Genomic DNA, 24,911 nt, shown 5'->3' with positions numbered 1-24,911 from the left:
TCTCCCTTCATACTGTTCTATTTTTTATCAAACTCTTTGCATACCTTACAAATTCTGGTCTTGGCTTCTTCAATCTTGCACAGAATGCCAACACAGCAGTCAATAAAGCTAATGCTCCAGCTTGATGAGCAGCCGCTAAAGGTATAGGTACAAGGTATATCAAGGTGCTAATACCCAATGTAACTTGCAATGTCACAAATCCCATAGTTGCATGCATCATGGATTTTGCCGTCTTGGGAATGATTGTTTTCCTCTTGTTGACATACATATGTGCTGCCAATACAGCAAAAAAGGTCGTAGTGGCAAATACTCGATGTATGAGTTGCACAGTGGTTGGATTCTCCAAACAGTTTCTCCATAACAAGTCTGACTTGTCCAGCTTACGCGAAAATACATCAGACATAAGCTCACCTTTGTTTGGAATCCAATCATCCCCCATGTGGGGAAAAGTATTGTAAATCAAACCGGCGTCTAAACCAGCAACCATACCACCCGACATTGCCGTGACAAACGTCAACACTAATAATCCCAAAGCCATCACTCTGGTGTTTTTCAATACTGGGTTTTGTAATTGTCCAATGATAGTTTCCACGGCCTGGCCCTTGCCCTTTTTGATCATGCTAAGTAGTTTATTCTCATTCAAGACTTCAAAGGCAGTGTACAACACAGCAAGATACATCAAGAATGCTGCTCCCAAATGTGTGGTCAATCGGTACTGGGAAACGGTGGGTTTGGACTTTCTTTCAGCCAACTGCTCCTCGTCCAATCCCGATCTAACCATCCACCAGCCAATTGCTCCTTGTAACCCCAACAATCCCGTCAAGCCTATGACTCGTTTGGTAAGCCTTGGCGTAAACTTGTTTCGCATATAGAAAACCACTGCTGGAACTATGAGAAAGAGTCCAATACACCTTCCAACTAATCGATGACTCCATTCCATAAAGAATATAAATTTGAACTCTTCCAAGGTAATGTGCGAGTTCAACTGTTTAAACTCGGGCGAGTCTTTATATTTTGCAAATTCATCTATCCAATCCTGTTCATTCAATGGAGGGACCGATCCTGTGACTGGCTTCCACTCAGTAATTGAAAGTCCTGACTCAGTGAGTCTTGTGAGACCTCCCAACACTACAATACCGAAAATCAAAGTTGATGTCCCTACCAACCAATACCCAACTGATTTTGGAGGAACAACATGATCTGGTTTGGGCTTGGGCATCAGACGTGTATTTTGAGCAGCAGAATCAAAAGTTGAAGATATTGTGGAGTACGTCCTTTTAGTTTTGAGAAATTGACTAAATGAGGTTGAAAATTTGGCATGGCATTGTTTGAGTATTGGCGATGATACTCTGCTACGTAGGTGGGAGATTAAAAAAGGACGGTTTGAAAGTGTCCTTATACCTAGCTTTGACCTAGCAAATAGCATGTTAGACCTGTGAAGCATGTCTCTCCGTGGGGTTGTACAGATACTAGTTTAACTGATGAAAGGAAAATCATCTGATTACATTGAACAATATTTTAACTGGTTGTGCTGTTACACCCATACACACGTATATAGTAGATTTAGCAGCCAAACAATAATCCTTGGTTGTAAAAAGTTCACCACTGGACTACAAAAACAACCTGTCCCTTAAAATTGACCAAGCTCCACTTGCTTGCTTTCTACATTTACTCCTTTCAAATGAACTACGACAATAGAGAAATTGTCCAAGCCAAAATAGATCACTATCAACGGTTCTTTAAACGTAAAAATTTCAAACAAGATCCTCACCTTCAATACATAAAGGTGTCAGTTAAGGAACCCAAGTATATTTACAAACACCATGATCAAGCTTATTTAAAACTAGGAGTTCTGGATCAGTCTAACTCCCTTGTTAGAAATCGTGGTTTTGTGTCTCCGTTGGTTGCGTTCAACAATTCAATCATTTCTCAGTCATTCTACATCCTCATGACTTTGATTTTGGTACTTATTGTGGGTGTTGTTGTATCCTTTGGAGTTAGGGAATACTTAATAATTGCAAGATCAAAGAGAAATTTGCCAACAAGTGGAGTGATCAACAATGAACAATGGTCTAGCGATCAAGAAGTTCAGAAATTGGTCACAGACAGAACTGACTTGCTGAGTTTAGAAAAGGTTATACAGAAGCAAGAACCATTGGCACAAGCTGGCAATTTGAAAGACGAATCTGGTTTAACAAAGTTTGCTGACGATACCATCACAACCGGTAAGAGTGATTGGGGTCTACAACAAAAGTATGACCTTACAAGTGCTGCGATAAGCATGGATATCACAGAGTCTGAACGAAAAGATAAGGATCATACTAGTGGGTTTAGTGACAAATCCATCAGCAAATTTGCAAAGCAGGTGTCACCATTAGTGGCTTCATTCAAGGATGACAAGATCCGCTATAGCATAGCGGAGTTGATGAGTCTTGATGCTAGTCAATTAAACCTGGAAGTCATTTGCAAGGCACCTCAAGGTATTCAGAGAATTCCAATCTCTCAGTTGGTGTCATGTCCAATTATAATCCCTTCAACTAGATTTGAACATGCTTGGGAGGCAAATAAAGCCATCATGGAGATCATGCAAACCATCAATGAGTCCGAATTGATAACTGAAAAGATATTTGCTGCCTTCAGACTCGTTTCTATAGGCAAGCAGAGTGGAGTTTTCGAGAATCCCAACCTCTTTTTGGGACATTTCAACACATGTGTTGAAGACTTGGTCCATACTTGTACTTTATTTGATTTGTGGTCACTGTGCAGTGCCACACTTGTCTTATTACTTCTCGAATGTATAATGAACTATTGCTGGTCCCATGCTAGGTATGATGTACATGTACAAAATGCAAAACGACTGCGCATGGAGCAACAGTTTAGCAAGTGGAAGGTCAGACAACCTTGTATCCAGCCTCAAATGCCAATTCTTCGCATCTTGTTTAACTTGTATTTGGGCTTGAAAACGGCCATTGCTTTACCAAAGGACGTCGCTAGAGAAAGTGAATTGAAACTAAGTCTCATTATTCGCGAGCTCATAAAGAAAACCATTTGCAACGACTACGTTCAGGTATTGCCCTTGATTGCTAGAGCTTTAGAAGCAGCTTTACATAATAGGTCAAAGTTGTTTTTTTACGAAATGACCAAGCTTTTGGTTTCCAACCACAAGAACTGTTGTATGAATGTATATCTCAAGGACTCTAATTTCGAGTTGAAAGCTTTGCTCAGAGAAGGGTTGCTGAATCCTGAGCTGGACCCTATCTACAGAAGGTCGAAAGAGATACTTGGACTAATTCTTGAGTGTGGCAAAGTGGCAGAGATTTGGCAATTAGAAGTGTTGAATGGCGAGAGCCATACCCTGGCAAGTTTGCCATTATCTAGTGAGTATACTGAACGTCTCTTTATTCAGGAACCAAAATTTGAATAGGATTTACTTAAAGGGAACGGAATTTAGGGGTTGGCTCACACGTCAGTCTCCTCCAACGTCACCAGTGATAATCTTTAATCCACCCTTATCGGGAATGTCAAAGTAACAAAAAGTTCACCATGTGAAATAAATTCAGTTTTGTGTAATGTGAATGAATTATACTCGGTTTAAAGATTTCCTCACACATGTGATACCGTCAGTTCATTGACGCACCACAACAACCATGTACACACTTTTCAGCAAGTTTCACTCTGTTAGTATACTCTATAGCAAATAGTCCTTAGTGTAACCCTCTCTTATTGAACAACATGCCTCACGGCATATCCTTTTTCTATTCCTGTTTTCACTAAATACTTTTTTTTGATGATTCAAAATAAAATCACAGGAAATCAAATTCTTTTGCCCAATTCTTTTTTTTTTTTTTTTTTGTTTTTTTATTTTTATTTTTATTCTTTTTTTGCTGCGGAGAAAAGACACAAGAAAATATTACGGAAAAGCATATTCTGTCAATTATCACTTTCAGTAATGTATATATTTTGCCTCCCTAGTTCTCTCTTTGATAAGCTAGACACATGCTACGTAGGTAGATTTCAGTTTAGCCAATGCCCCTCTCTACTTTACTATTCAATGTTCTTTTTCCCTTGGTTGTTTGAAAGAGACTCCCAACGAAATTAGCCAACCGTTTGAAAAACTCCCAACTTTGTGCAACCAAAAACAAAACTACTTTTTTATTTTTCTCTTTGTCACCTTTGAAAATAACCAGTAAGTATATATATATAGTTTTACACATCCCACTCGCCATTCATAAACATTCTACTACTCATTAAAAGTTCTTCTTATTAGAAATTTTAGATTAAACACTAGCTTACACTGAATATGTCAGGACTTGAAATAGCAGCAGCAGCAATACTTGGTAGTCAGTTGATAGAGGCCAAATATTTGATTAAAGATGACGTCAAGTTAGCAGCAAAGGTTGTCACCAATGCATTGCCTTACATGTGGAAAGCACTGAGAGGTAAAGCTTCCTATTGGTATTACTTTGAAGAGTCAGCTAGAAAGTACAAGGATCACAAAGCTTTGGCATTTCCAAGACCTAAGAAGAACCCACCTCCAGTCAAGACCGACGCTGAAGGGTTCAAATTTCTTGATGACCAGTTTGAAATTGAAGAATATACATACAAGGAGTTGTATAACATGGTTTTACGATTCTCGTACATCTTGAAGAACGAATACGGTGTCACAGCTAACCAAACAATCGGGGTAGACTGCATGAACAAGCCCTTATTTATCGTCTTGTGGTTGGCCTTATGGAACATTGGTGCTTTGCCCGCATTTTTAAACTTCAATACCAAAGATAAGCCTTTGGTTCACTGTCTTAAGATTGCCGGTGTTTCTCAAGTCTTTATTGATCCCGACTGTGCTGGTCCAATAAGAGAAACTGAACAGACTATCACTGAAGAGTTGCCCCAAGTCAAGTTACACTATCTTGATGAGTTTGCCTTGTTTGATAGATTACAGTCGAAATCAACTCCAAAGTATAGAGCTAAAGATGAAACTAGGAGACCAGAAGATACTGACTCAAGCGCATGTGCTTTGATTTACACTTCTGGTACGACTGGTTTGCCAAAAGCAGGTATTATGTCTTGGAGAAAAGCCTTTATGGCTTCTGTCTTTTTTGGATACATCATGAAAGTTGGAAACACCTCCAATGTCTTGACTGCTATGCCATTGTATCATTCTACTGCCGCCATGTTGGGTGTGTGTCCAACTTTGTTGAATGGTGGATGTGTGTCAATATCACAAAAGTTTTCTGCTACGTCATTCTGGACCCAAGCTAGATTAGTCGGAGCCACCCATATCCAATACGTGGGAGAAGTGTGTCGTTACTTGTTGAATTCTGCCCCTCACCCTGACCAACAGAAGCATGATGTAACCATCGCTTATGGTAATGGATTAAGACGTGATATTTGGACTGAATTCAAAAACAGATTCCACATCAAGGGTGTTGGTGAGTTCTACGCCGCAACTGAATCCCCGATTGCCACCACCAACATTCAATTTGGAGAATTTGGAAAAGGGGCTTGCAGAAAATACGGATCATTGATTACTTTGTTGCTCAACACGCAACAAAAGTTGGCCAAGATGGACCCAGAAGATGAAAATGAAATGTGGAAGAATCCAAAGACAGGTTTCTACGAGGAAGCTGCCTATAACCAGCCAGGTGAGTTGTTGATGAGAATTATTAACCCGCAAGATGTGGGCAGGTCGTTCCAAGGTTATTACGGAAACAAGAAGGCTACCAGTAGCAAGATTTTGTTTGATGTGTTCAAGAAGGGTGATGCATGGTTCAGATCCGGTGATTTGTTAAAGATGGACGAGGACGGTTTATTTTATTTCGTTGATAGATTGGGAGATACATTCCGTTGGAAATCAGAAAATGTTTCAGCTAGTGAGGTTGAAAACGAGTTGATGGGTTCAAATTCTATCAAACAATCAGTTGTTGTCGGTGTACAGGTTCCAAATCACGAAGGTAGAGCTTGTTTTGCTGTTATTGAGCCAAAGGATGAGTTGGATCATTCAGAAGTTTTGAAAAAGATTTACGAACATTCTCAAAAGTCATTACCTAGTTATGCACAGCCGGCTTTCATCAAGCTTGGCACTATTGAAGCCTCGCACAATCACAAGGTTCCAAAGAACCAATACAAAAAGCAAAAGTTGCCTAAAGGAGAAAGTGGTGATGAACTTATTTACTGGTTGAATGGGAACAAATACGCTGAGTTGACCGAGGCTGATTGGGCCCAAATCTGTGCAGGAAAGGCCAAGTTATAGAGACAATGTTTCTCTCTTGTTGGCTCTAAATTTTTATTTCTGACCATTTACATATATACATGATATTTAGATTTAAAATAAAGATCATTTTTATTTAACGATACTTAAGATAATATCATACATATGAAAGCAATGTTTGAGCCTCTAGTTTTTGTTTGAAAGAGCAACTACACCTGGCAATTCCTTACCTTCCAACAATTCCAATGAGGCACCACCACCAGTAGAAACGTGGGACAATTTATCAACGGCATTGTATTTCTTTGCAACAGTAGCAGTGTCACCACCACCAATGATGACGATATTTCCGTTTTCAGCTGATTTGACAACAGCATCCAACAAGTTCTTGGTACCTCCGGCAAAGTTGTCGAATTCGAAAACACCCGGTGGACCGTTCCAGACAATAGTCTTGGCCTTTGCAACTGCATCGTCAAACAACTTTCTCGACTTTGGACCGCAATCAAGACCCATCCAGTTTTCTGGAATACCTTCTTTGTCATCGGCTTCACCAACCTTGGCATCTTTGTCAAACTTGTCAGCGGTAATAAAGTCTACAGGCAAAATGATTTCAACATTGTTTTTCTTGGCCTTGGCAACCAAGTCGTTGACATTCTTTGCCCCTTCTTCATCGAAAAGTGAGGTACCAATTGACATGTTGTCCAAAACCTTCTTGAAAGTGAAGGCCATACCACCTCCAATGATCAACAAGTCGACCTTGTCCAACAAGTTGTCAATCAACTTGATCTTGTCAGAAACCTTGGCACCACCCAAGATAGCCAAAAATGGTCTGGCTGGGTTTTCCAAAGCTTTGGCAAAGTATTCCAATTCTTTAGACATCAAGAAACCGGCTGCTCTTTGTGGCACTTCAACACCAACCATTGAGGAGTGAGCTCTGTGGGCAGTTCCAAATGCATCATTAACGTAAACATCAGCCAATGAAGACAATTGGTCTCTGAATTTCTTGACAGCTGCTGGGTCAGCCTTGACCTTTTTACCATCCTTGTCCTTTGACGAACCTTCTTCCTCGGCGTGGAAACGCAAGTTTTCCAACAAAAAGATCTCGCCATTGGATGCTGAATTGACGGCTTTTTCAACTTCTGGGCCAACACAATCGTCCAAGAAAGTAACCTTTTTGCCTAACAATTTCTCCAATTCAGCAGCAACTGGTTTAAGGGAGTATTTGTCATTCCTTTCACCATTTGGTCTACCCAAGTGTGAGGCCAAAATAATTGCCTTTGGCTTGTGTTCTTCAACGTATTTGATAGTTGGTAATGCAGCAACAATTCTTTGGTTGTTGGTGATTGTTTTACCATCCAATGGGACATTGAAGTCAACTCTGATAAAAACTCTTTTACCAGCGACATCTAAGTCTTTGACAGATAATTTGTTTGATAATGACATTTTGTTGTGATTTAATGATACCCTTTTCGTAATTGAGTTTATATTCATTCAACTAAAAGAGGGAAAAGGGAAAAGGGGAGTGTTGATTTCAAAAGAACGTGAAAAATTCATTTGTTTAAATAATCGTCGGGAAAAAAAGGGAGAGACAATTGCTACCACCTCGGATGTCTGTAGAGAACAGCCTTCAAACTACAAGCATTTACACAACAATAATTTTAAATTTTTGTCATTCGATTTCAAGCACCTCTTTTGAATCATGGCGCCAAGTCGGAGCATTCTAACACGATATATACAGAGATAGCACACTGTTACCGCTTTGCTTATAAAACTTTGTAACGTGGACGCTACGTAATTCCTCGCGATTGTTTGACCAAAAAAATTGTTCCCCGGGTTTCAAAAATCCGCCAATTTGGATAACCACTATGCTAAGTCTATATACTGCCGGTAATGGTACTATCCCTCACCACGTGAATTTACACAATAAACCCTAATTGAAGGTAACACTGTGCGGCTTCGCGTTCCACCATTCAATTTACTGGCAGTCGCCTCCCACCCCCCACAAGCTTCATCCTAATGTCACTATGGTATTTCAATGTCGTGTCGCCAAAATGTGTTTAAACTTTTTCTTTTCAGAAACGAGACACAAACACAAAATAGAAGCCATCAGAAGCTTCTCGAACACAGCAAAACAAAGTACTAACCCTTCTAGTTCACACAACTTACTCTTGAACTAGTATAAATAATCTATTAAAGTAGCTACTGTACCGATCAGATATACCCTCCTGAAAAAGCTAACAAATCATGGACAAGTTATTACATTGGTCCATCGCCCAACAGGCCGGTGATAAGGAAGCATTGACCAAAATTGGTGAACCAGATCCAAAGTTATTGAACCAGTTATTTGGTGGACCAGATGAAGTCGCTTTGATGAAGGAAAGTATTGCAATTGCTCACAATCCTAAGGTTGAGGACAAGGATAAAGAGATTGCTTTGGAAAATTTTGAGATGTTGATTGAAAACATGGATAATGCAAACAACATTGAAAACTTGGGGTTGTGGCACCCCCTTGTGGACTTGTTGAAGCCTGATGTGCCAGATGACTTGAGGATCATTGTCGCTGGAATCATAGGTACTGCTGTGCAGAACAACCCAAAATCACAAGAGGACTTTGAGAAAACAAATGGCTTGCAAGAGTTGGCCAAGATTGCCGGAGATGATGGCCAAAACAAAAGCTTACAAAACAAAGCCCTTTACGCCATCTCTTCATATATTAGAAATTATAAGCCGGGTTACAAGCAATTTGACGAATCATCCGGATGGGACTTGGTTAAACTTGGGTCTAAAGATTCAAAGTACGATTTACGAATTTTGTCGCTTGTCTCCTCGATACTAAGTAATGGATTAGATAATGATGTTGAAAGCAGGTTTAAAAAATCAAAGTTGGTTCATTATCTTGCTTCGGTATTGAACTTGGACTCAAACGTCAATTTGGTTGACAAGTCGTTAAACATAATATCCGAGTTGCATCGTTTAAGATACGATTTTTCTGCCGATGAAACATACGAAGTTGATAGAGGAATCCAAGTAGTTGAGGGGTTGAGTGATAAGATCAATATTGACGACCTAAACCGTGCCAAACAAGTTACTCAAAAGTAAATCTATATACCTGTATCTAGATGTGCTTCTATAATGGACGAATTTCACGTAATTGCCTTGTCAGGGTCATCGGATGTAAAAAAGTTCAACAATGTTGAGTCAACTGAAGGTGGTACAATGTTTTTCCCAGTAGCATCCTTGCCTAATGTACCAGAGGTACACAACTTTGAATAAATCAGATACATGGATGCATGAGAGGACTGCAAAATCTGCGCCTTTGAATGTGTCATAAGCGGGATATGTTGAAAAGACTGTAGAAAAGTTGCTTTTGTGTCACTCCCAGATCGCACCGCTCCTAGGTTTGCCAAGTTTTTATTTCTCTCGTACTTATCATACAAGGCTGAACCAATGGTGTACGTAAAAGAATTCAACCACATGACACCCTCTGGTCGTGATCTAACAGTGAAGATATTAACCTTCAAATCTAATTGCGCTCTATTGGACAACCTTTCAATCTCAGCTGGTTCAGGAAATTTAGACATCTGCTCATCATCCTTCTTTCTCTTTGCCTGCTCTTCACCATTTAAAACTTGCGATCGAAATTGTCTTTGCTTGTATGTCTGTATCTTGTTGATTAGCTGATCATATCCCTCAACCATGATGATTACGTGATACTTTTGCACCAATATATTACACATTTGTTCAGTTGCACTTGTCACATCACGCTTAAGCTCCTGTGAATGAAGCTTGGTTAAAAAATCTTGGGCCAAATAATACAAGACAAAGGTTCGTTGTGCAACTTTTTTTGCAGATATGGGTATAAAGTAGTCCTTTTCTTTGATGTACTCTGCTTTGACATTCCTTTTCCAGTATATCAAAGGCACTTCCAGATCAAAAGGCACAATTTTCAGCTTGATATCCTCCGAGTAATCCTTTATCAGATCATGTAGTTTAGAACATACATAAAGTTCCATTTCTGCATATAGCTCCTCCTTCTTTCTAGATACCCGATTAACCTCCTGCAACTCCTTGTAGCTATATTCGAAATTGTCAATTTTCGGTAGTTCGTCAAGCAAACTGTCGGCTTTGGAGCGCCTTGCTTTCTTTGCTCCAGGGTTATCATCTTGTATAGTACTTGCTCTTTTGACTGGTTTCAACGAACACTCAGTGGTTGGTCTAGCAAACCCTGCATCCAGTGTAGACTTAGATCTAGTGGCCGTGTCGAGTGTTTGCGAACCTGAAGGTTGAAAGGTAGAACTTTTAAGTTTCAGGGCCCCGTTTTCCGTGCTTCGTTCAATTCTTGAGTTTTTGATAACACGGGTAGATGGTTGCCTCGATTCGGTTTGCACAGGCTCCAATGGAACAGAATCATGTCTTCTCGTGATATTGCTGCTCGTGGTCCTTTCCACTGGCATCGCAGTAAATGTATCGTCATCTTCTTCATCTGAACTTAGCCAATGAATAAATGCAGGCTTTTCTGGGAGGACAAAAGAATCAACTTTGGAAGGCTTTTTTGATTCTTGAAATGACAAAGGTTTGGGGGCTTCTTGCTTCAGAAAGGAAAAGGACGAATCGGCAATAGAATCAGAAGCAAGGTTCAACTCAAACCGAGACTTGGTAGGAACAGGTGATGAAATCAACGAAGTATCAACTGCATTTGTATCCTTCACTTCATTTACTGCTTCCACAGAAACTGAATCTTCATCGTCACTGTCAATAACAATAATGGAACTCTCTGGTGCAGCCAGAAGCAGAATAGGCCTCACATATCCGTCTTCAGATTCATCATCTGATAGCTCAATAACAACCCGTTTTGTACCTACTGGGGCTGAAGGTTTAGTAAAAGAATAGTTGTTTAGTTTCTGCCCCACTGTTGTCTTCGATGTTTGTCCTTCAACAACTTCATTAGCCTTTCCGTCATCGATAGTTAGTTTCTTGTTTTTGGCATTTTTGTTCGTAAGGTGGATCGCTGCTTTCTTTTCTTGAATGGCAGATTTCTGGCCAAGTACTGAGCTTCGTATTTTCGGTTTTCGCCCATCACACCAGCCCCCAATTGTATCCTCTACATCTGTCATCGACATTCTGAATTTTCTGTCCCGAGGCTTTGCGGTTGCGTGAGACTTGGTTGAGTTGTTAGTTGTTCCCTTTGCAACTCTGTCAGCCTGGGATGAGTAAGGGCTGCTAGGTAATCTATCAATTTGATTGCCTACCAAAGGCTCCGAGTGTGAAGGGGTATCAGTTGGAAGTTCTTGTATACGTGGCGAGGAGAAACTAGGAACACTAGGGCTAGAATTATACCTGCTTTCACCTCCACTTCTAGGTTGTTGGGCTACCCTATTTTGTCCTGGTGTACTTGACCGACTACTAACGAATAATTGGGAGCTAACAGAAACACCCAGAGATAAATTGATTCTTCGATTGGATGAAACCTGGATGTGATTCAGACTTGGTCGTGATGGCCCTCGAGGGGTGTTGTTCTGTACTTGGACTCTGCTTGACGATTGGTCTTGAAATGAAGATGGAGCATCACCAACGTACACAGAGTTATTTATATGTATATTCACAGAGGGAGACGACGAGGGAGGAATTGGTTGAGAATAATTAACATGAGGATGAGGTCGAGATAGTGGTGGTGGAAAATTTCCTGGTGACCGATTCGCCGGTGTGGAGCTGTAAGGAGGGTATGGTTGGTTCCAATTGTCTGGCAGGATGTAAGGCAGCGATGAGTTGTTGGGAAGGTTGTTAATATACTGTTGTGTACCATAAATGTTAGAATAACCATTGGAAGTTGGTGGTGCACCACTAGGCGATGAACCATACAGATGAGGGCTTTGATAAATTGGTGCCGAGTAATTTGACGGTGCTAACGGTAGTTGTGGGCTCATGGACGCGTTTGTATTCTCGTTAGGAGTATGTTGACTGGCAGCATTATTCCATGCTTGCAGAGACCCTAGCACGTTAGATGTGTTACTTGATTCTTGATTTGTTCGAAGCTTCTCATCCATGATGTAGCTATTCGACAAACCAGATAGCCTAAGACGATAGTTTAGATGATATAACGAGTAGCTTGAAGTGGGAAAATGGAATCAAATTCAACTGGTAAAGACATTCTAGTTTATGATACGCGTTTTTCAATCTTAAAAAACTTGAGAAGCGGCAGTGATGCAATTACAAAATTTATCAATAATCAAACAAAAACAAGAGAGGGATGTTCAAGGGTAGAACATATCTGGCAACTATGTAGAACAAAGATTGACACTGCTTCAAAATTGTCAGGCCATCTACAATTTTCAATGAAAATTTACTACTGGTGGGGTACTGGGGTCGGTTTTCATCGCTACCACCTTTCTCGACCTTCATGAACTTTTTGATTCCTGAAAAGAACGAACCTAACTACAAACTTTAATAAACGCCAATGACAAGTCGAAGATTATCATACAGCATACCCCAATCTGAAAGCAATAAAGAAGAATCTGTCACTGGATTGAAAGAGCTCTACAGCACCATAAAGTATGACTGGCCCCGTATTTTGGAGGACGACGCCAACCCAATTGAGTTAGCCATTTCGCTATTGGATGATAGTTCAGTTGGTATGGCTCACAGGCTTGATGAATTCAAGAGACTTAAAAAATCAACTGAAGGTGCATTGCGAGGCGTTGTTCATGAGCACTACGAGTTGTTCAACAACAGTATAGGGTCATATCATATGTTGTTGTCGACATTGGACAAATCACAGCAAGACTCTGAAAGCATCAGAAATTTTCTTCAAACATCAAACAAAGAGATTCATGATAGAAGTGCTGTATTGGCTGAGTTATCTGAGACTTCAGGGAGATATGCAGAGCTGATTGATATAGTGGACGCCATACAAGAGATGAACAAAATTCCCGATCAGGTGGAGCAACTAATCAATGAGAAGAAGCTTCATGAGGTGTATGATATTATTGCCAATGGCTATAAGACAGCTGAACGTTATAGCTTGTGGTCTTTACCGGCAATGAACGATATAAGAGCCTATCTCGAGCAGCAATCAAACAAGTTGTACGATATGATTATTGATGAATTGCAAAATGAAATATACCTGAAAAATAACAGCTCAATTTCCAATACAGGTGTTACCTTGTGGCAGTCAATAGTAGAGTCTACAAGTCCGCAGATGGCATCTTTCAAGGCCTTGGTTAAACTGGAGAACTTAGAACAGTATGTGCACAATTCAGCCAACTTGGATATTTTGGAAGTAGTCGACTATTTGACAGCACCGGTTAGTGATTTTTTAATTCAGCTGTTGCCCAAATTGCACGAAAGCAGTTTGAAAAATGATGGTATAGTTGACTACACTATATTATTAAAGATGAACAATACCAATGATAGTTTCTATTATATGTACATGCTTTTGGTAACTGCCTTTAAATTAGGTAGGTTACAACAAGTGGTTGAGACATTAGTTGAGGCAAACCAACTGGAGTTGCACGGGTTGGTTAATAGAGTTACCGAGGAAGTGAAACTGAGAAATGGATATGCGCTTTCGAAACTCTCCAAAATCCAACATTTCGAGCAGGATTCATTGCTTGATGTAATGGCACACAAGAGCTTTAGTGATTCAGCTGTTGTCATCCTTCAAGAATTATTTGGATCGATAACAGTAAGGTGTTTGCTTGCCTTTCAGAAACACAAGGTTGTCAGCCAAATTGCTTCACTTTTAGGACAGGGCCAGGATGCCAACTATTCCAATTCACCATCTCACTCCAAAAACATCTTGCGCGTTTGGGATACCACAAAGAAAGAATTACAAAATTTGATATTAAGTTATATCTATGATGATGGGTCTCTTGAGTTAGGGGTTAAGTTAGTGGACAACAAGGCCGACCAAAGGAAGGTGCATAAATCTTTACATCAACGAAAGCTATTCTATTTTGAAAATGTTGATTGGAGCTTTACAAAATCTGCACAAGAGCTTCAGGATTCATTGAGTGATATATTCCCCGGATTCCATATTGATGATAATGATAAGGATCTTTTGACTATGGAGACGCCTTATTTTGAAGACGAATCTTTCAACACGCAAGTCGAAGTATTAACACCTAAAAACTTGTTCAATATGAGAATCATATTAGAGCCATTGCTAATATTTGTTGAGGGTTCGCATAGAGTGCTTTCCAATTTCCACGTCCAGAAGAACAGCACTGATAGTGTGGCCTTTCAATTTTTCAGTGACTTTATGAGGTCTTCATTTTTGACTTACTTTAGATCAGCAATCGATGAAGTATTTAGTGACCAAGTTGGTGGGGTATATACCGGTGGTCCTGTGAAGTTGAACGAACCATCGGGCTTAAAACTTGAGGTTATTACCTTGCGTCAAGATAATGATTTGGAATTATTAGAGGTGTCTCGTCCTGACAACGATTCCAGCATAGTGATTTACGAAAATGCATTCAATTTTAAGAAGTTGTTTTTGGAACTTTGCCTCATTTTGAATACTTCGTTGACCTATAGAGAGGACATATCCGACACTGTTTTGCAAACTTTGCAAAGTTTTGCTACCGAGTACAGAAAGTTATTCCAAGATTTGTTGTCGACTGAAGGTGCCATGAGCAGACCTGTCCTGCAAATAAGCAAGTGGATGAAGATGCATGCATTGACTGAGGTCAGTGGAACTATCATACTTGATCTTAATGAGAAGAGCACTTCCAACTTGTCCAAGTTCATTACCTCTGAAAACGGAATGTTGCTTCATGAAATCCAAAATTCTGTTGTCAATAAAGATAATCTTTTAGATGGTGATACTTTTTTCCATGTCGTTTATTTATTGTTAACTACATCATGGATTTTGACATGGTTAGTGTGGGTCAAAAAGCAATCCAACTATGCCATTGCCGATGACCAAACCAATTCAGTTGTTGTTTCCCCAGTCGAAAAGTTGAGGTACAATTGGTCATTTTTGGAAAACGGTCGTCCTTCAATCAATTTCACGACCAACTCCTCAGACATTACTCAGAATAATATCCTTTTGGCATTGAGTTCGGAAAAGATAATTGAATTCAATGATGTGGTTGCATATTTCGAAGGCATACGAGATCAAACATTGTTGGCATTGAGATATGAGTTAAGAAGCAAGGCTATTTATTACCTTAACTTGTCGTTCAATGTGATGGATTGGGTGCCAACTACGGAACCAGGCGATGCAGACCCATACGTCGTTGCATTAAACCTGGAAATCTTTACAATTGATACTCAGTTAACAAAGGCTTTAAAACCAGAAGACAAGGAAAGTATCTTTGTTGGATTTAGTGAATTCCTCAATGATGCAATGATCCAAGGTTCATTCAAGGTTAAAAAGGTAAACAACAACGGTATCAAACGGGCGATGTTGAATATATCCACTTTGCAACAGATTTTGAGAAGTTTATCGCCCACTCCTCAAACAATTGATTTCAGCAAGTCGTCACTATACTTTGAAATGTTTACCTTGAATGAGTTTAGTCTATTGAACCGTATCAAGGCAAAGACATCAGCATATACAAGACTGCAGTATCATAATCTAGCTAGGTTGATTTACAGCGAAAAATTAGCTGATGGCAATGGGTCTCAGTTCAACAAAGACAAGCACAGTGACTTGGTTAAAAAGATAAACGAAATAATAGAGTAAAAATAGAAAGTCATATTAAGTGTTATTTTATCAAATTGGTATATAACCCTCTAGCAACAGTTTCTAGGTGGTGTGCGTTTAATTCTAAACTTTTCCATTAGACGTTCACTAACAAATCTTCCAACGCCAGAACCAATAACAACAGCAAAGAAATACGTCAACGTATAAGTCATTGCTGCCAACATCAAAGTGTATCCAAATAAATCAGGAACAATACATAAAACCAACCGTATAGCATCCCTCATGATAGTGCTTGCTATTGGTAAATTGGATTTTGATGGTTTGGCCTCTTGTGATTGTACAATAACGTCATCATTTGACACACGTTTGTCAAAACTTTCGTCGTCGGCACTTCCTGCACAACAGTCACCTTGAGCAGGTGTAGTAGGTTGCAAATTAGCACTGTGATTCGCTACTCCAGCTTCGAACTCATTATAGCTCTTATTCTGCCATACAACTTCTTCCAAGTAATTTCTGATAAACTCTAGGAATCTGGCAAAGAAAGCAGCAAAGAATAGCAAGACAAATATACCAAATGCTTCGCCTTTTGTAGATGCTGATAAGCTTTTGAATATAACGGGATAATCTTTAAACTCTCTGGTGAAGTACATGTGCATACCACTCATACTACTCATACCACTCATGTCTCCCATACTGCTATTGCTTGATCCGCTGTGATCCATTGCAGCTGCAGTTGTTTCCATTACCATACTCATTGTTGAACTGGCCATCGAACCCATATCCATCGAGGACGAGCCCATGCCACTCATATCGTGTCTTTTGTACATGTTTTGTTTTAGTGTTATTTGAGTATAGTTGTTATTTTGTTATGCTTGGAATATCTGAGGAAAAGGAAATGATATGTCCTTATATATATACAGGTTTATTGTTATGCCGGTTTGATCTATGATGGAATAAACGAATGTTTCAAAAGTGTGAGTTATAATTCTATTACTGTTTATGGCCACTTCAATATTTGCTCAAGGGGGAGTTTAAAAGTAGATTAATAGTTAGATACTCTTTTAAAATCAATCTTCGAAAACGGGTGGTTTTTCCAATTCCTTTTTTCTCATCTTTTCTGCAGACGGTTTTGTGGTTTTGTGTATTGTGGTGTTAATCTTGAGCAGTTTTGACACTTCCTAAAGTAGTAGTGTGTGAGGCGTTCTGCGCAATATACCTACTTCCTAATTAGGATATCGGTACCGATAAACCTTTAAACCAATAGGGAGTGAATAAACGCAAAGTATGATACGAATGGGCTCATTTATCAGTGATTGCGCATTACCGGTGAAATATGCTCATACAATTTGAGCTTGTCAATACCATAAATGGATCTGTCAAGAAAGTTTCAAGCCATTGATTAGTCGTTCAAAATATAGTATAGTATATTCAGTATACAACTCTAACAAACTGGAATATCCCTAAAAGCTATACAACAAGTCCTTCACTTGGTATTCTTCATTAGCGTCATCAATCTCTTGCCAGTTACCAACATAATCATCTCCTCTTACAACCCCAGGCAACGTCTTACCAGATGCTTGTCTGCGCCAAATCTTTTTCGCTTCTTCATCTGTGCCCAAGTCTCTATATTCGAATTTGATTCCATTTGCTTGTAAAATAGTTGCTAATCTGTTGGTTCTGGGGATAATTTGAGCACCCCCAGCTAATGATGTGAAAATATAAACTGGTTGAGATTCAAGATGCTTGCGGATTTCTTCCGGGGAGATATCTTCCAAGTCATCGAATTCATCAGTTGTTGCAACTTCTTTTTCTGATTTTGCGGTTGGGGAACTAGGAGCTTTTGCTTCAGGTTTATCAGACGCCGTGTCAATCTCTCTCTCCTTCTCCTTAGCTTCAGACGTTTCAGTAGATGGTTCGGTAGTTTCTTCTACATTTGTCTGTTGAACTTCTTTAGTTGTTTCTGAATCTTGAATTTTGTCAGCTTCTTTAGTAGATTCAGCCTCTCTGATAGATTCAGCTTCTTTAGTAGATTCAGATTCTTTAGTAGATTCAGATTCTTTAGTAGATTCAGCCTCCTTCTGATCATCACTTACATTGTTTATTCCAGGACCTTTCTTCAATTTCGCTTTATCAACATTCTTCCCTGCTTGCTCTTCGACTTCATCTTCTTTCAAGTGCTCAGGCCCATCAGCATTAAGAACCCCATCCAACAATTTACTTGACGACTCCAGTTCTGGAGATTCTAATTTCGGTTTTGGTTCAGTCTTCTCCGGTACGACTTCAGATTTATCGTGAATATGTTCTTCTTTGGATACTTCGGAGGTGTTGGCGTCTGTCGATCCCAGTTCGTTTACTGCAGATGTCCCCTTAGAAGACGACTCAACCTTAACCTCTTCTTTCACCTTCAGCTCCACCGAATCATCCTGCTCAACGCTCTGTATCTCATCCTCTCCACCAACAATCAAGTTTGGCTTATTTTTCTGGGCGGAGTCCAATTCTGCTTGTTCATCCTTGGGAACCTTTCCTTCTGCTTCTTCCTCCTTTTCAAGCTCATTCTCTTTAAGCCCTTCCTGTTCTTCTTCTTCGACTTTTTCCAAATCAGCAGGTCCATCTATATTAAGTGAACCCTGAATTAAGTTATCTTCTGGTTTGGACGTGCTTGTTTCAAACTTTGCATCTTTATCCCCTTTGATTTCCTTTGACGTCTTTGGGTCCTCCTTCGTTTCGCCATCAGTTGAAACACCTTCTCTCAACTCATTCTCTTCGATAGCCTCGGCTGGATCGTCACTGGTCAAAGCACCCTCTTGTTTCAAAGGAGTGGTATCCGCATCGTCTTTCTCGTTTCCTTCAATTTCAGCGCGTTTTGCATCCTCGTCGATCAAGTCTTCATGGACTGATTCTTTGTCATCCTTTTCTAAATTCTTGACGGAGGTAGAAGCCTTTTCCTCATCCTCAACTTTCTCAGACTTTTTCGATTCAAGCGACTTAGAGTCCTTGCTTTCTTCCTGATCCTTTTGTTCCTCGTCTGGAACCGATATCAGATCAGCTTTTTCGTCCAACGCAGTAACATCCTTTTGGTTTTTTTCTTCTTCAATTTCTTTTTCTTTGGAATTTACGTCCGAGTCCAATTGAGCTTCTGCAATTTTGGATTGAGACGACACATTCTCACTTTCCTTCGGTTTGGTCTCATGGTCCACCTTGTCTTTATCTTTCTCGTCGCTTGACTTTGATGAGCCCTTATTCCCTTTCAAAACCTCCTCCATCAAGCTATCCAACTGATCTATTGACGCATAAGGATCATCAGTAACCAAAGCGCCCTCTTCCATTAATCCATCCACATTTGAATCATTTTTCTCGTCCATAGGGTGGCTTGAACTAGATCTGATAAATCTGGCATTGGGCTTGTATTTGACAGGAGAGCGAGGATTATCCACTTCAAAATTGGTATAATCGCCTGTGGTCACCAATGATGGCTCTCTACTAATTGGATTAGAATCAAATTCAGGGACAAAAGGATCGTTTGCACGAGCTTTTCTAGCCTCAGCGGCTGCAATCGAATCACCCATTGTTGGTCTAGCAGCTCTTCCTCTATCCTCTTCCTCCGACTCCTTTAATTCATCATTTGAAAATGATGGTGGGAGCTCATATTTGGACGGTTCATCCCCATGCACATTCTTGTAGGAATCTCCTCTGGCTAAATGGCTCAGGGCTGATGACGAGCGTGCAGCTATTCGTGAAGTTGGGTTCGAAGATCTAGATCTTGACCTTTGTCTATCAGTATGGAAAGGGTGTAAACTGCCTTCCAATCTTTGTTGCAGTGCAGATGATAATGTAGTCTGAGGTCTTGGTCTAGACAAGGAAGATGCCTTTTCATCCCTTACCGACAGGTTGGAGCGGGGTAACTTTTCTAGATCATAAGATTGGACATGACTAACAAAATCATTGTGATCGGTAATGTTCTGGTCCAATTGATAGTCTGACAAGTTGGGAGTGGAATAGTCGTCCTGTTTATAAAACGAAGAAGAAGCAGCAGCAGCCGTATTGTTGGCACCGGATGACTTTGTTTCCCTGTCAACAGCCTTATCTAAGTTTCTCTCCCCAACCTTTGTTCTTCTTCCTCTCAAAGGCTCGTCCCGATCTCCAATTGCCTTTTCAATTTCTCCCTGGACTGCTTCAGACTCAATGTCGTCTTGCCCCTCGTCCTCTTCTTCAATTTCGTCGTTCAACTTGCTCGTATATTTCGCCTCGTTCTTAACAGTGCCATCACTATCCAAGAACTTCTCAAAGTCCTCCTCTGAGCCCAATAAGGCACCCTCATTGATTAAGTCGTCTAAGGACGCGGTGATTGACAGTTTCAATTTACTTGATCTGCTTCTCGATTTTGATCTCGATTCAGCTCTAGAAGACACATACTTTTCTGGATGAATGTAATTCTGGTGTGGTGAATCATCAGCAGATCGTAAAGACGCACCAACTAACGAAGGCGAATCTGATCTTTCTGCTCCTGCTAAACGTTCTTCGAAATCCATGGTCTTTTTTGGTAGGAAAGTGGTGTAAGTATTACCCAACAGTTGTGATTTTTATCGTTGTTGTTCACAAAAGTGCGCGATAAAAATTAAATTAGTTTTAATTCAATTTGCAATCTCCTCGTCTCTCTCTCTGCCTATCTCTATCTCTATATCTATTGCCCCCCAACAAAAAAATAAGCACACGTAAAGTGCCTAGAATCTTTTTTTCTGAGATCTAAAGGGGGAGCGGAGGCAGTTGTGAAAAGTTGTGTTAAACTTGTTTCATCAAAAGCAGTAGCCAATCCGCCAGTTTAAAAATAGCCCTTCAGGTCGCCTTGAAACTGCAATAAGCTGCAGGTTACTCGTATGTACTTTTGGGTCTAGAGCTTCAGCGGTTTCAGTTTACTGAGTTCTTACTACATTATGGTCGCCACCCGGCTGGTGTCGTGATTCTAGAACTTAATGAACGCATTACAAATTAATCTTTAATTCAGGTTGAACGGCTCTTTCTAGTTCCAGTACCTCTCTTTTAGCTAGTCATGAGACTTACGAGTGATCACTTGAAGGGGTTGCTACTTTTGTGTCTCTTTTCTTACGTAACAAGTAACAGATTCAGTTTTGATTGGTCGAGAGATTTACCCCAAACTTTCAGTGGCGGCTTTCATCGACACTGAAAGCTCATGCAAAAATACTGAAAAGGTGCTTTACAGTATGCGTAAAGTTTTCAAATACGAGATAGCACCACATTGTATGGAAGAAACATAATGTACAAATAACAGTATCAAAAGCGACCAAGTATGCCACTAACTTTAAAAAGGGGAGACACACTGAGAGGGCTTGCATGGAAAAACGTAGAATTCTATGGCTAGTTGGAGCTACCACACATACTCAAAAACAACACTCTAATTTCTGGTCATGATAAGAAGGACCTTGTCTATGACTTACAATACAAGGTCATTCAATCATGCCTCAGAATAGTATTGTCTGGTCTTGTTGTAGTCCGTTTGTTTAAAGCGTATACCCGGAGCTAAGCTCTTACCTCGGTACACTACTTTTACTTTTCCTAGCACGTTTTCTCGCCACCAAAAAAAAAAAAGAAAAAATTACTGCCTATAAAAAGTTTACCTGATTTACACATCTCAATACAACAGTTAGTTTCAACTCATCAATCAATTAGTAATGCCTAGACAAAGAAGATCAGCTCCAGCTCCAAGACAGCAAACCAGGTCAGCACACACTGCTGCTGCACCAACTTACCAACAACACCCACAACACAGCCAGTACCCAGCCGCCCACCCAGCTCAACCACAAACACAACAAAGACAACCAGGTTTATTTGGACAAATGGCATCTACTGCTGCTGGTGTAGCGGTTGGTTCAACTATTGGTCATACTTTAGGTGCTGGTATCACAGGAATGTTTGGTGGAAGATCTGAAGCTCCAGTTGAACAAGCACAACAACAACAACAAGATCTTGCCCCATATCAACAACAAAATTCATATGCTACCCAAGAACAGGTAAGACATTGTGATGCTGACGCAAGAAACTTTACTAGATGTTTAGAAGAAAATGACGGCAACATGCAAACATGTGGGTACTACTTGCAACAATTGAAAGCATGTCAAGAAGCTGCTAGACAATACTAAATGAAAAGAGAAGAAAAAAGATCCCACCTGTGTATAGAGTAAATAACAACTTTGATTTAATATTTATTTGTTAACGAATCAATTCCGTGTACGTGTCTATTTCTTAGCTTGCTTAGTCGAGGACGTGTAGTACCAATATCCAGCTCCTCCAGCTCCTAATAGAGCCAACACTCCAGCTACACTTGTGCTACCTGACGATGATGATTGTTGCTGTCCCTCATGGTGCAAGTTGTCATGTTCAAGATCATCAACAACACGTGTTTGTTTGCCAACCAGTTCAGTCTTGTGGTCAATCTCGTTTTCACCCAAGTTGACGACATCAGCAGCATTGACATTTGGGTTGACTGAAGACTGTACATACTGATCGTGATTAGCTGCCTTCTTTGGTTTCGCCGAATTGGAGACATTTGGTTTGGAAGAATCAATTGGGTTGCTTCCTCTATCCTCTTGGAGAATAGGCTCAGCCCCTACTGATTCACCACCATGCAAGACCTTGGCGTCATTTGCCTCAACTTTTACTGATGAATTGGACTCCTTGGCGAATAATTCACGTTCGACAGCCTTTGCCTTTTCCTGAGCAACATCTTGTTTGACAGCCTCTTTGGTGACAGGGGGTACTTTAGGTTGAGAAGTCTTTGGAATAAAGTCGTATTTGAACTCCCATTCATTGATTGAGGTCTGAGAAGGTAATTTGAATGAATCGATGTTGGAAGAGTCGCCTTTAGCAAGTCTAGTTGCTGATTGCTGCATAAACCTTCTGGCGGCGGCGTTTCCCTTGTAAACACTTTTAATTGATTGCTTAAGCATAGTGTATTGTAATTGTATGTAATCACTAAGTTGTTGACGGGTTAACTAATACGTTCTCTTTAATAAAAGATGAGCGATAATCGGAGTGATTAATTGGATCTTTCTCTCTTTTTTGTTCTGTTTTTCCCTTTTTCCCTTTTTCCCTTTTTCTCAACGTCATAATTAATTGGATATAAGGAATAACACAAAACTACAATTGTCGGCGAAATGGTAGCACCAAATAATCTAGAACCGAATCAATGTGGGGGAAGATCTGGGGGCATGAATTGAAGCTTTAAATCGTTCAATTATAGAAGCTTTTGAGTGTAAGCTAGTTGAACAAAGGAAAAATAAGGGTACAAAATGCACCACTCAAATACAGTCTTAATGATGTCGTTCTGTCTCTGAAGTTGCAGGACACCTGTGCAAAATACCTTCAGATATCAAGGTACTCACAAGAATGGGCTGCGCAAATTTTAATAATGGTATTAAATCGCAACACGTAACTTATTGAATGGCATTACAGACACAAAGTTTTAACATCAGTAGAATGAATCTTTATTAAAAGTAAAAAGAATAAAAATAACTAATGTGTAGTGCATGCACTTCTACAGTGCTTAACGGCATCCGTCAAAGGATTGTTTCTCAAGCCTTCTCCGACAACTTTCTATCATCCTTCGATGCTTGATCTATCGATTCGCCATGATTTTTTTCCGCATCTTCCATGGAATCGTCCGCGCCAGGTAAATGAATATAATAAGCATCATTTTCCAAGCCTTTGTCTCTGGAAAAGCGACCTGATCTTGAAAAGACATGATAAATGCCAGCCACCAAAACAAACAAACCAAAAACACCACCAGCGACACAATATAACGTATTGGGAGACAACCCTGTAAAGTTGTCCATACAGGAAACAGAAGATCCCGAAGGTATGACATCTGACAACCCATGTCCAGGGATAGATGTCATTACAGGTATATTCATCGAAATGTCCCGTTTCTCAATAGTTCTCAGTGTTAATGTAGTAGGAAATGAATGTATACTAGTAACTTGCTCCTTGTGTTGCTTTTCATTGGCTGTGGTTATAGAATTCGGTGAATGAGTCTTTGACTTTTTCTTGTGCTTTTTGGTCTTGGTTTTTTTGTGATGTTTACTTGATGTTTTCGTATGTTTCTTTTCTTCGCTGCTGCTGCTGCTTTTATAGTGATGGGGTTTGCCACCTGCAACGGCTGGCCTATTCCCGTTGGGATTTTTAGGTTTCGAACCTGAGCCTGAACGACCTCCACCTGAATGACCTCCACCTGAATGACCTCCACCTGAATGACCTCCACCTGAATGGCCTCCTCCTGAATGGCCTCCTCCTGAATGACCTCCTCCTGAATGGCCTCCTCCACGACGAGGTTCGATAACAACAGACATTGAAAATTTTGTTTTGATCGGATAAAGGTTGGATAAACCTATTTAGTTTTGGATAATCTCAGCACTATATTCCAAAAGTAGGGACAATATGATCTGTATATATACTGCTCTGGCGATAATGGCTGAAGGAATAGTCACCAACTTTTCGATGTCGAAATCTAACCGCGTCTTTTCAATGATCTACAATAAAAAATATATCTTTTGTATGTGAGTTTATTGTTACATTTTTAAGCGGTTGCGCATTTTAACAAACGGAAAAAACTTAGAGTGGCTGAGGACAAGAAGTAAAGAAATAAAAAAAATAGATCATTTATCTGTACCTAGTATACGTCAAAAAAGGCAAAGAAGTTGTAAGTCCGCGTCGAGAAAACGAGAGCGATCGGCTTTATTTTTTTTGGTGGCTTAGGAGGGTATCTTTTTTTGCGCTTCTCATTATTGACGAGGCTTGGCACATTTCGTAGCAATCGTGATCAAAAGGTGCATATCACGTATTACAACATCAAGAGATTATATTTACTTGTGATATGATAACTCTCCTTAAATAATATTAGGGACTTTAACAAAACGTGTTTTGGCCCATCTCCTCTCCATTATTTTTCATAACTCAGCCCAAATATATCATGTATTTACTGAAGGATGAATAATATAGGATCGACACGGTTTTCGTGCTAAGAACAACTTTTTAATTCTAAATCTA

General features: G+C 40.0%; 12 protein-coding genes across 12 annotated transcripts; 5 read left to right on the top strand and 7 right to left on the bottom strand. All coding sequences in view use genetic code 12, as the record gives it.

Annotated features, from left to right (window-relative positions):
• Positions 1–7: 7 nt before the first annotated feature.
• COX15 (Cox15p) lies at positions 8–1,544 on the bottom strand (the record flags this gene model as incomplete). Its single annotated transcript, XM_051814387.1, has 2 exons — positions 8–1,412; positions 1,513–1,544. 2 exons carry the CDS (start codon positions 1,542–1,544, stop codon positions 8–10), a joined length of 1,437 nt encoding a protein of 478 aa, XP_051672115.1.
• A 137-nt stretch (positions 1,545–1,681) lies between these two features.
• Positions 1,682–3,424, top strand: CANMA_002329 (uncharacterized protein; the record flags this gene model as incomplete). The annotated part of the gene is made up of 1 exon (XM_051814386.1): positions 1,682–3,424. The coding sequence occupies one exon, from the start codon at positions 1,682–1,684 to the stop codon at positions 3,422–3,424; it is 1,743 nt and encodes a 580-aa protein (XP_051672114.1).
• Positions 3,425–4,300: 876 nt separating this feature from the next.
• Positions 4,301–6,253, top strand: FAT1 (long-chain fatty acid transporter; the record flags this gene model as incomplete). Its single annotated transcript, XM_051814385.1, has 1 exon — positions 4,301–6,253. One exon carries the CDS (start codon positions 4,301–4,303, stop codon positions 6,251–6,253), a length of 1,953 nt encoding a protein of 650 aa, XP_051672113.1.
• A 144-nt stretch (positions 6,254–6,397) lies between these two features.
• Positions 6,398–7,651, bottom strand: PGK1 (phosphoglycerate kinase; the record flags this gene model as incomplete). Its single annotated transcript, XM_051814384.1, has 1 exon — positions 6,398–7,651. The coding sequence occupies one exon, from the start codon at positions 7,649–7,651 to the stop codon at positions 6,398–6,400; it is 1,254 nt and encodes a 417-aa protein (XP_051672112.1).
• An 801-nt stretch (positions 7,652–8,452) lies between these two features.
• On the top strand, positions 8,453–9,307 carry CANMA_002326 (uncharacterized protein; the record flags this gene model as incomplete). Its single annotated transcript, XM_051814382.1, has 1 exon — positions 8,453–9,307. The coding sequence occupies one exon, from the start codon at positions 8,453–8,455 to the stop codon at positions 9,305–9,307; it is 855 nt and encodes a 284-aa protein (XP_051672111.1).
• A 44-nt stretch (positions 9,308–9,351) lies between these two features.
• CANMA_002325 (uncharacterized protein) lies at positions 9,352–12,252 on the bottom strand (the record flags this gene model as incomplete). The annotated part of the gene is made up of 1 exon (XM_051814381.1): positions 9,352–12,252. One exon carries the CDS (start codon positions 12,250–12,252, stop codon positions 9,352–9,354), a length of 2,901 nt encoding a protein of 966 aa, XP_051672110.1.
• A 410-nt stretch (positions 12,253–12,662) lies between these two features.
• Positions 12,663–15,893, top strand: SEC8 (exocyst subunit; the record flags this gene model as incomplete). The annotated part of the gene is made up of 1 exon (XM_051814380.1): positions 12,663–15,893. The coding sequence occupies one exon, from the start codon at positions 12,663–12,665 to the stop codon at positions 15,891–15,893; it is 3,231 nt and encodes a 1,076-aa protein (XP_051672109.1).
• Positions 15,894–15,943: 50 nt separating this feature from the next.
• On the bottom strand, positions 15,944–16,681 carry CTR1 (high-affinity Cu transporter; the record flags this gene model as incomplete). Its single annotated transcript, XM_051814379.1, has 1 exon — positions 15,944–16,681. The coding sequence occupies one exon, from the start codon at positions 16,679–16,681 to the stop codon at positions 15,944–15,946; it is 738 nt and encodes a 245-aa protein (XP_051672108.1).
• Positions 16,682–17,314: 633 nt separating this feature from the next.
• CANMA_002322 (uncharacterized protein) lies at positions 17,315–20,383 on the bottom strand (the record flags this gene model as incomplete). Its single annotated transcript, XM_051814378.1, has 1 exon — positions 17,315–20,383. One exon carries the CDS (start codon positions 20,381–20,383, stop codon positions 17,315–17,317), a length of 3,069 nt encoding a protein of 1,022 aa, XP_051672107.1.
• Positions 20,384–21,541: 1,158 nt separating this feature from the next.
• CANMA_002321 (uncharacterized protein) lies at positions 21,542–22,009 on the top strand (the record flags this gene model as incomplete). Its single annotated transcript, XM_051814377.1, has 1 exon — positions 21,542–22,009. One exon carries the CDS (start codon positions 21,542–21,544, stop codon positions 22,007–22,009), a length of 468 nt encoding a protein of 155 aa, XP_051672106.1.
• A 96-nt stretch (positions 22,010–22,105) lies between these two features.
• On the bottom strand, positions 22,106–22,816 carry CANMA_002320 (uncharacterized protein; the record flags this gene model as incomplete). Its single annotated transcript, XM_051814376.1, has 1 exon — positions 22,106–22,816. One exon carries the CDS (start codon positions 22,814–22,816, stop codon positions 22,106–22,108), a length of 711 nt encoding a protein of 236 aa, XP_051672105.1.
• Positions 22,817–23,440: 624 nt separating this feature from the next.
• Positions 23,441–24,214, bottom strand: CANMA_002319 (uncharacterized protein; the record flags this gene model as incomplete). The annotated part of the gene is made up of 1 exon (XM_051814375.1): positions 23,441–24,214. One exon carries the CDS (start codon positions 24,212–24,214, stop codon positions 23,441–23,443), a length of 774 nt encoding a protein of 257 aa, XP_051672104.1.
• Positions 24,215–24,911: the final 697 nt, after the last annotated feature.

The sequence above is a fragment of the Candida margitis genome (assembly GCF_024628925.1).
Source record: "Candida margitis strain CBS 14175 chromosome Unknown scaffold12, whole genome shotgun sequence".
In the NCBI taxonomy this organism is placed as follows: Eukaryota; Fungi; Ascomycota; class Pichiomycetes; order Serinales; family Debaryomycetaceae; genus Lodderomyces; species Lodderomyces margitis.
This window is presented reverse-complemented; position numbering and strand designations above follow the sequence as displayed.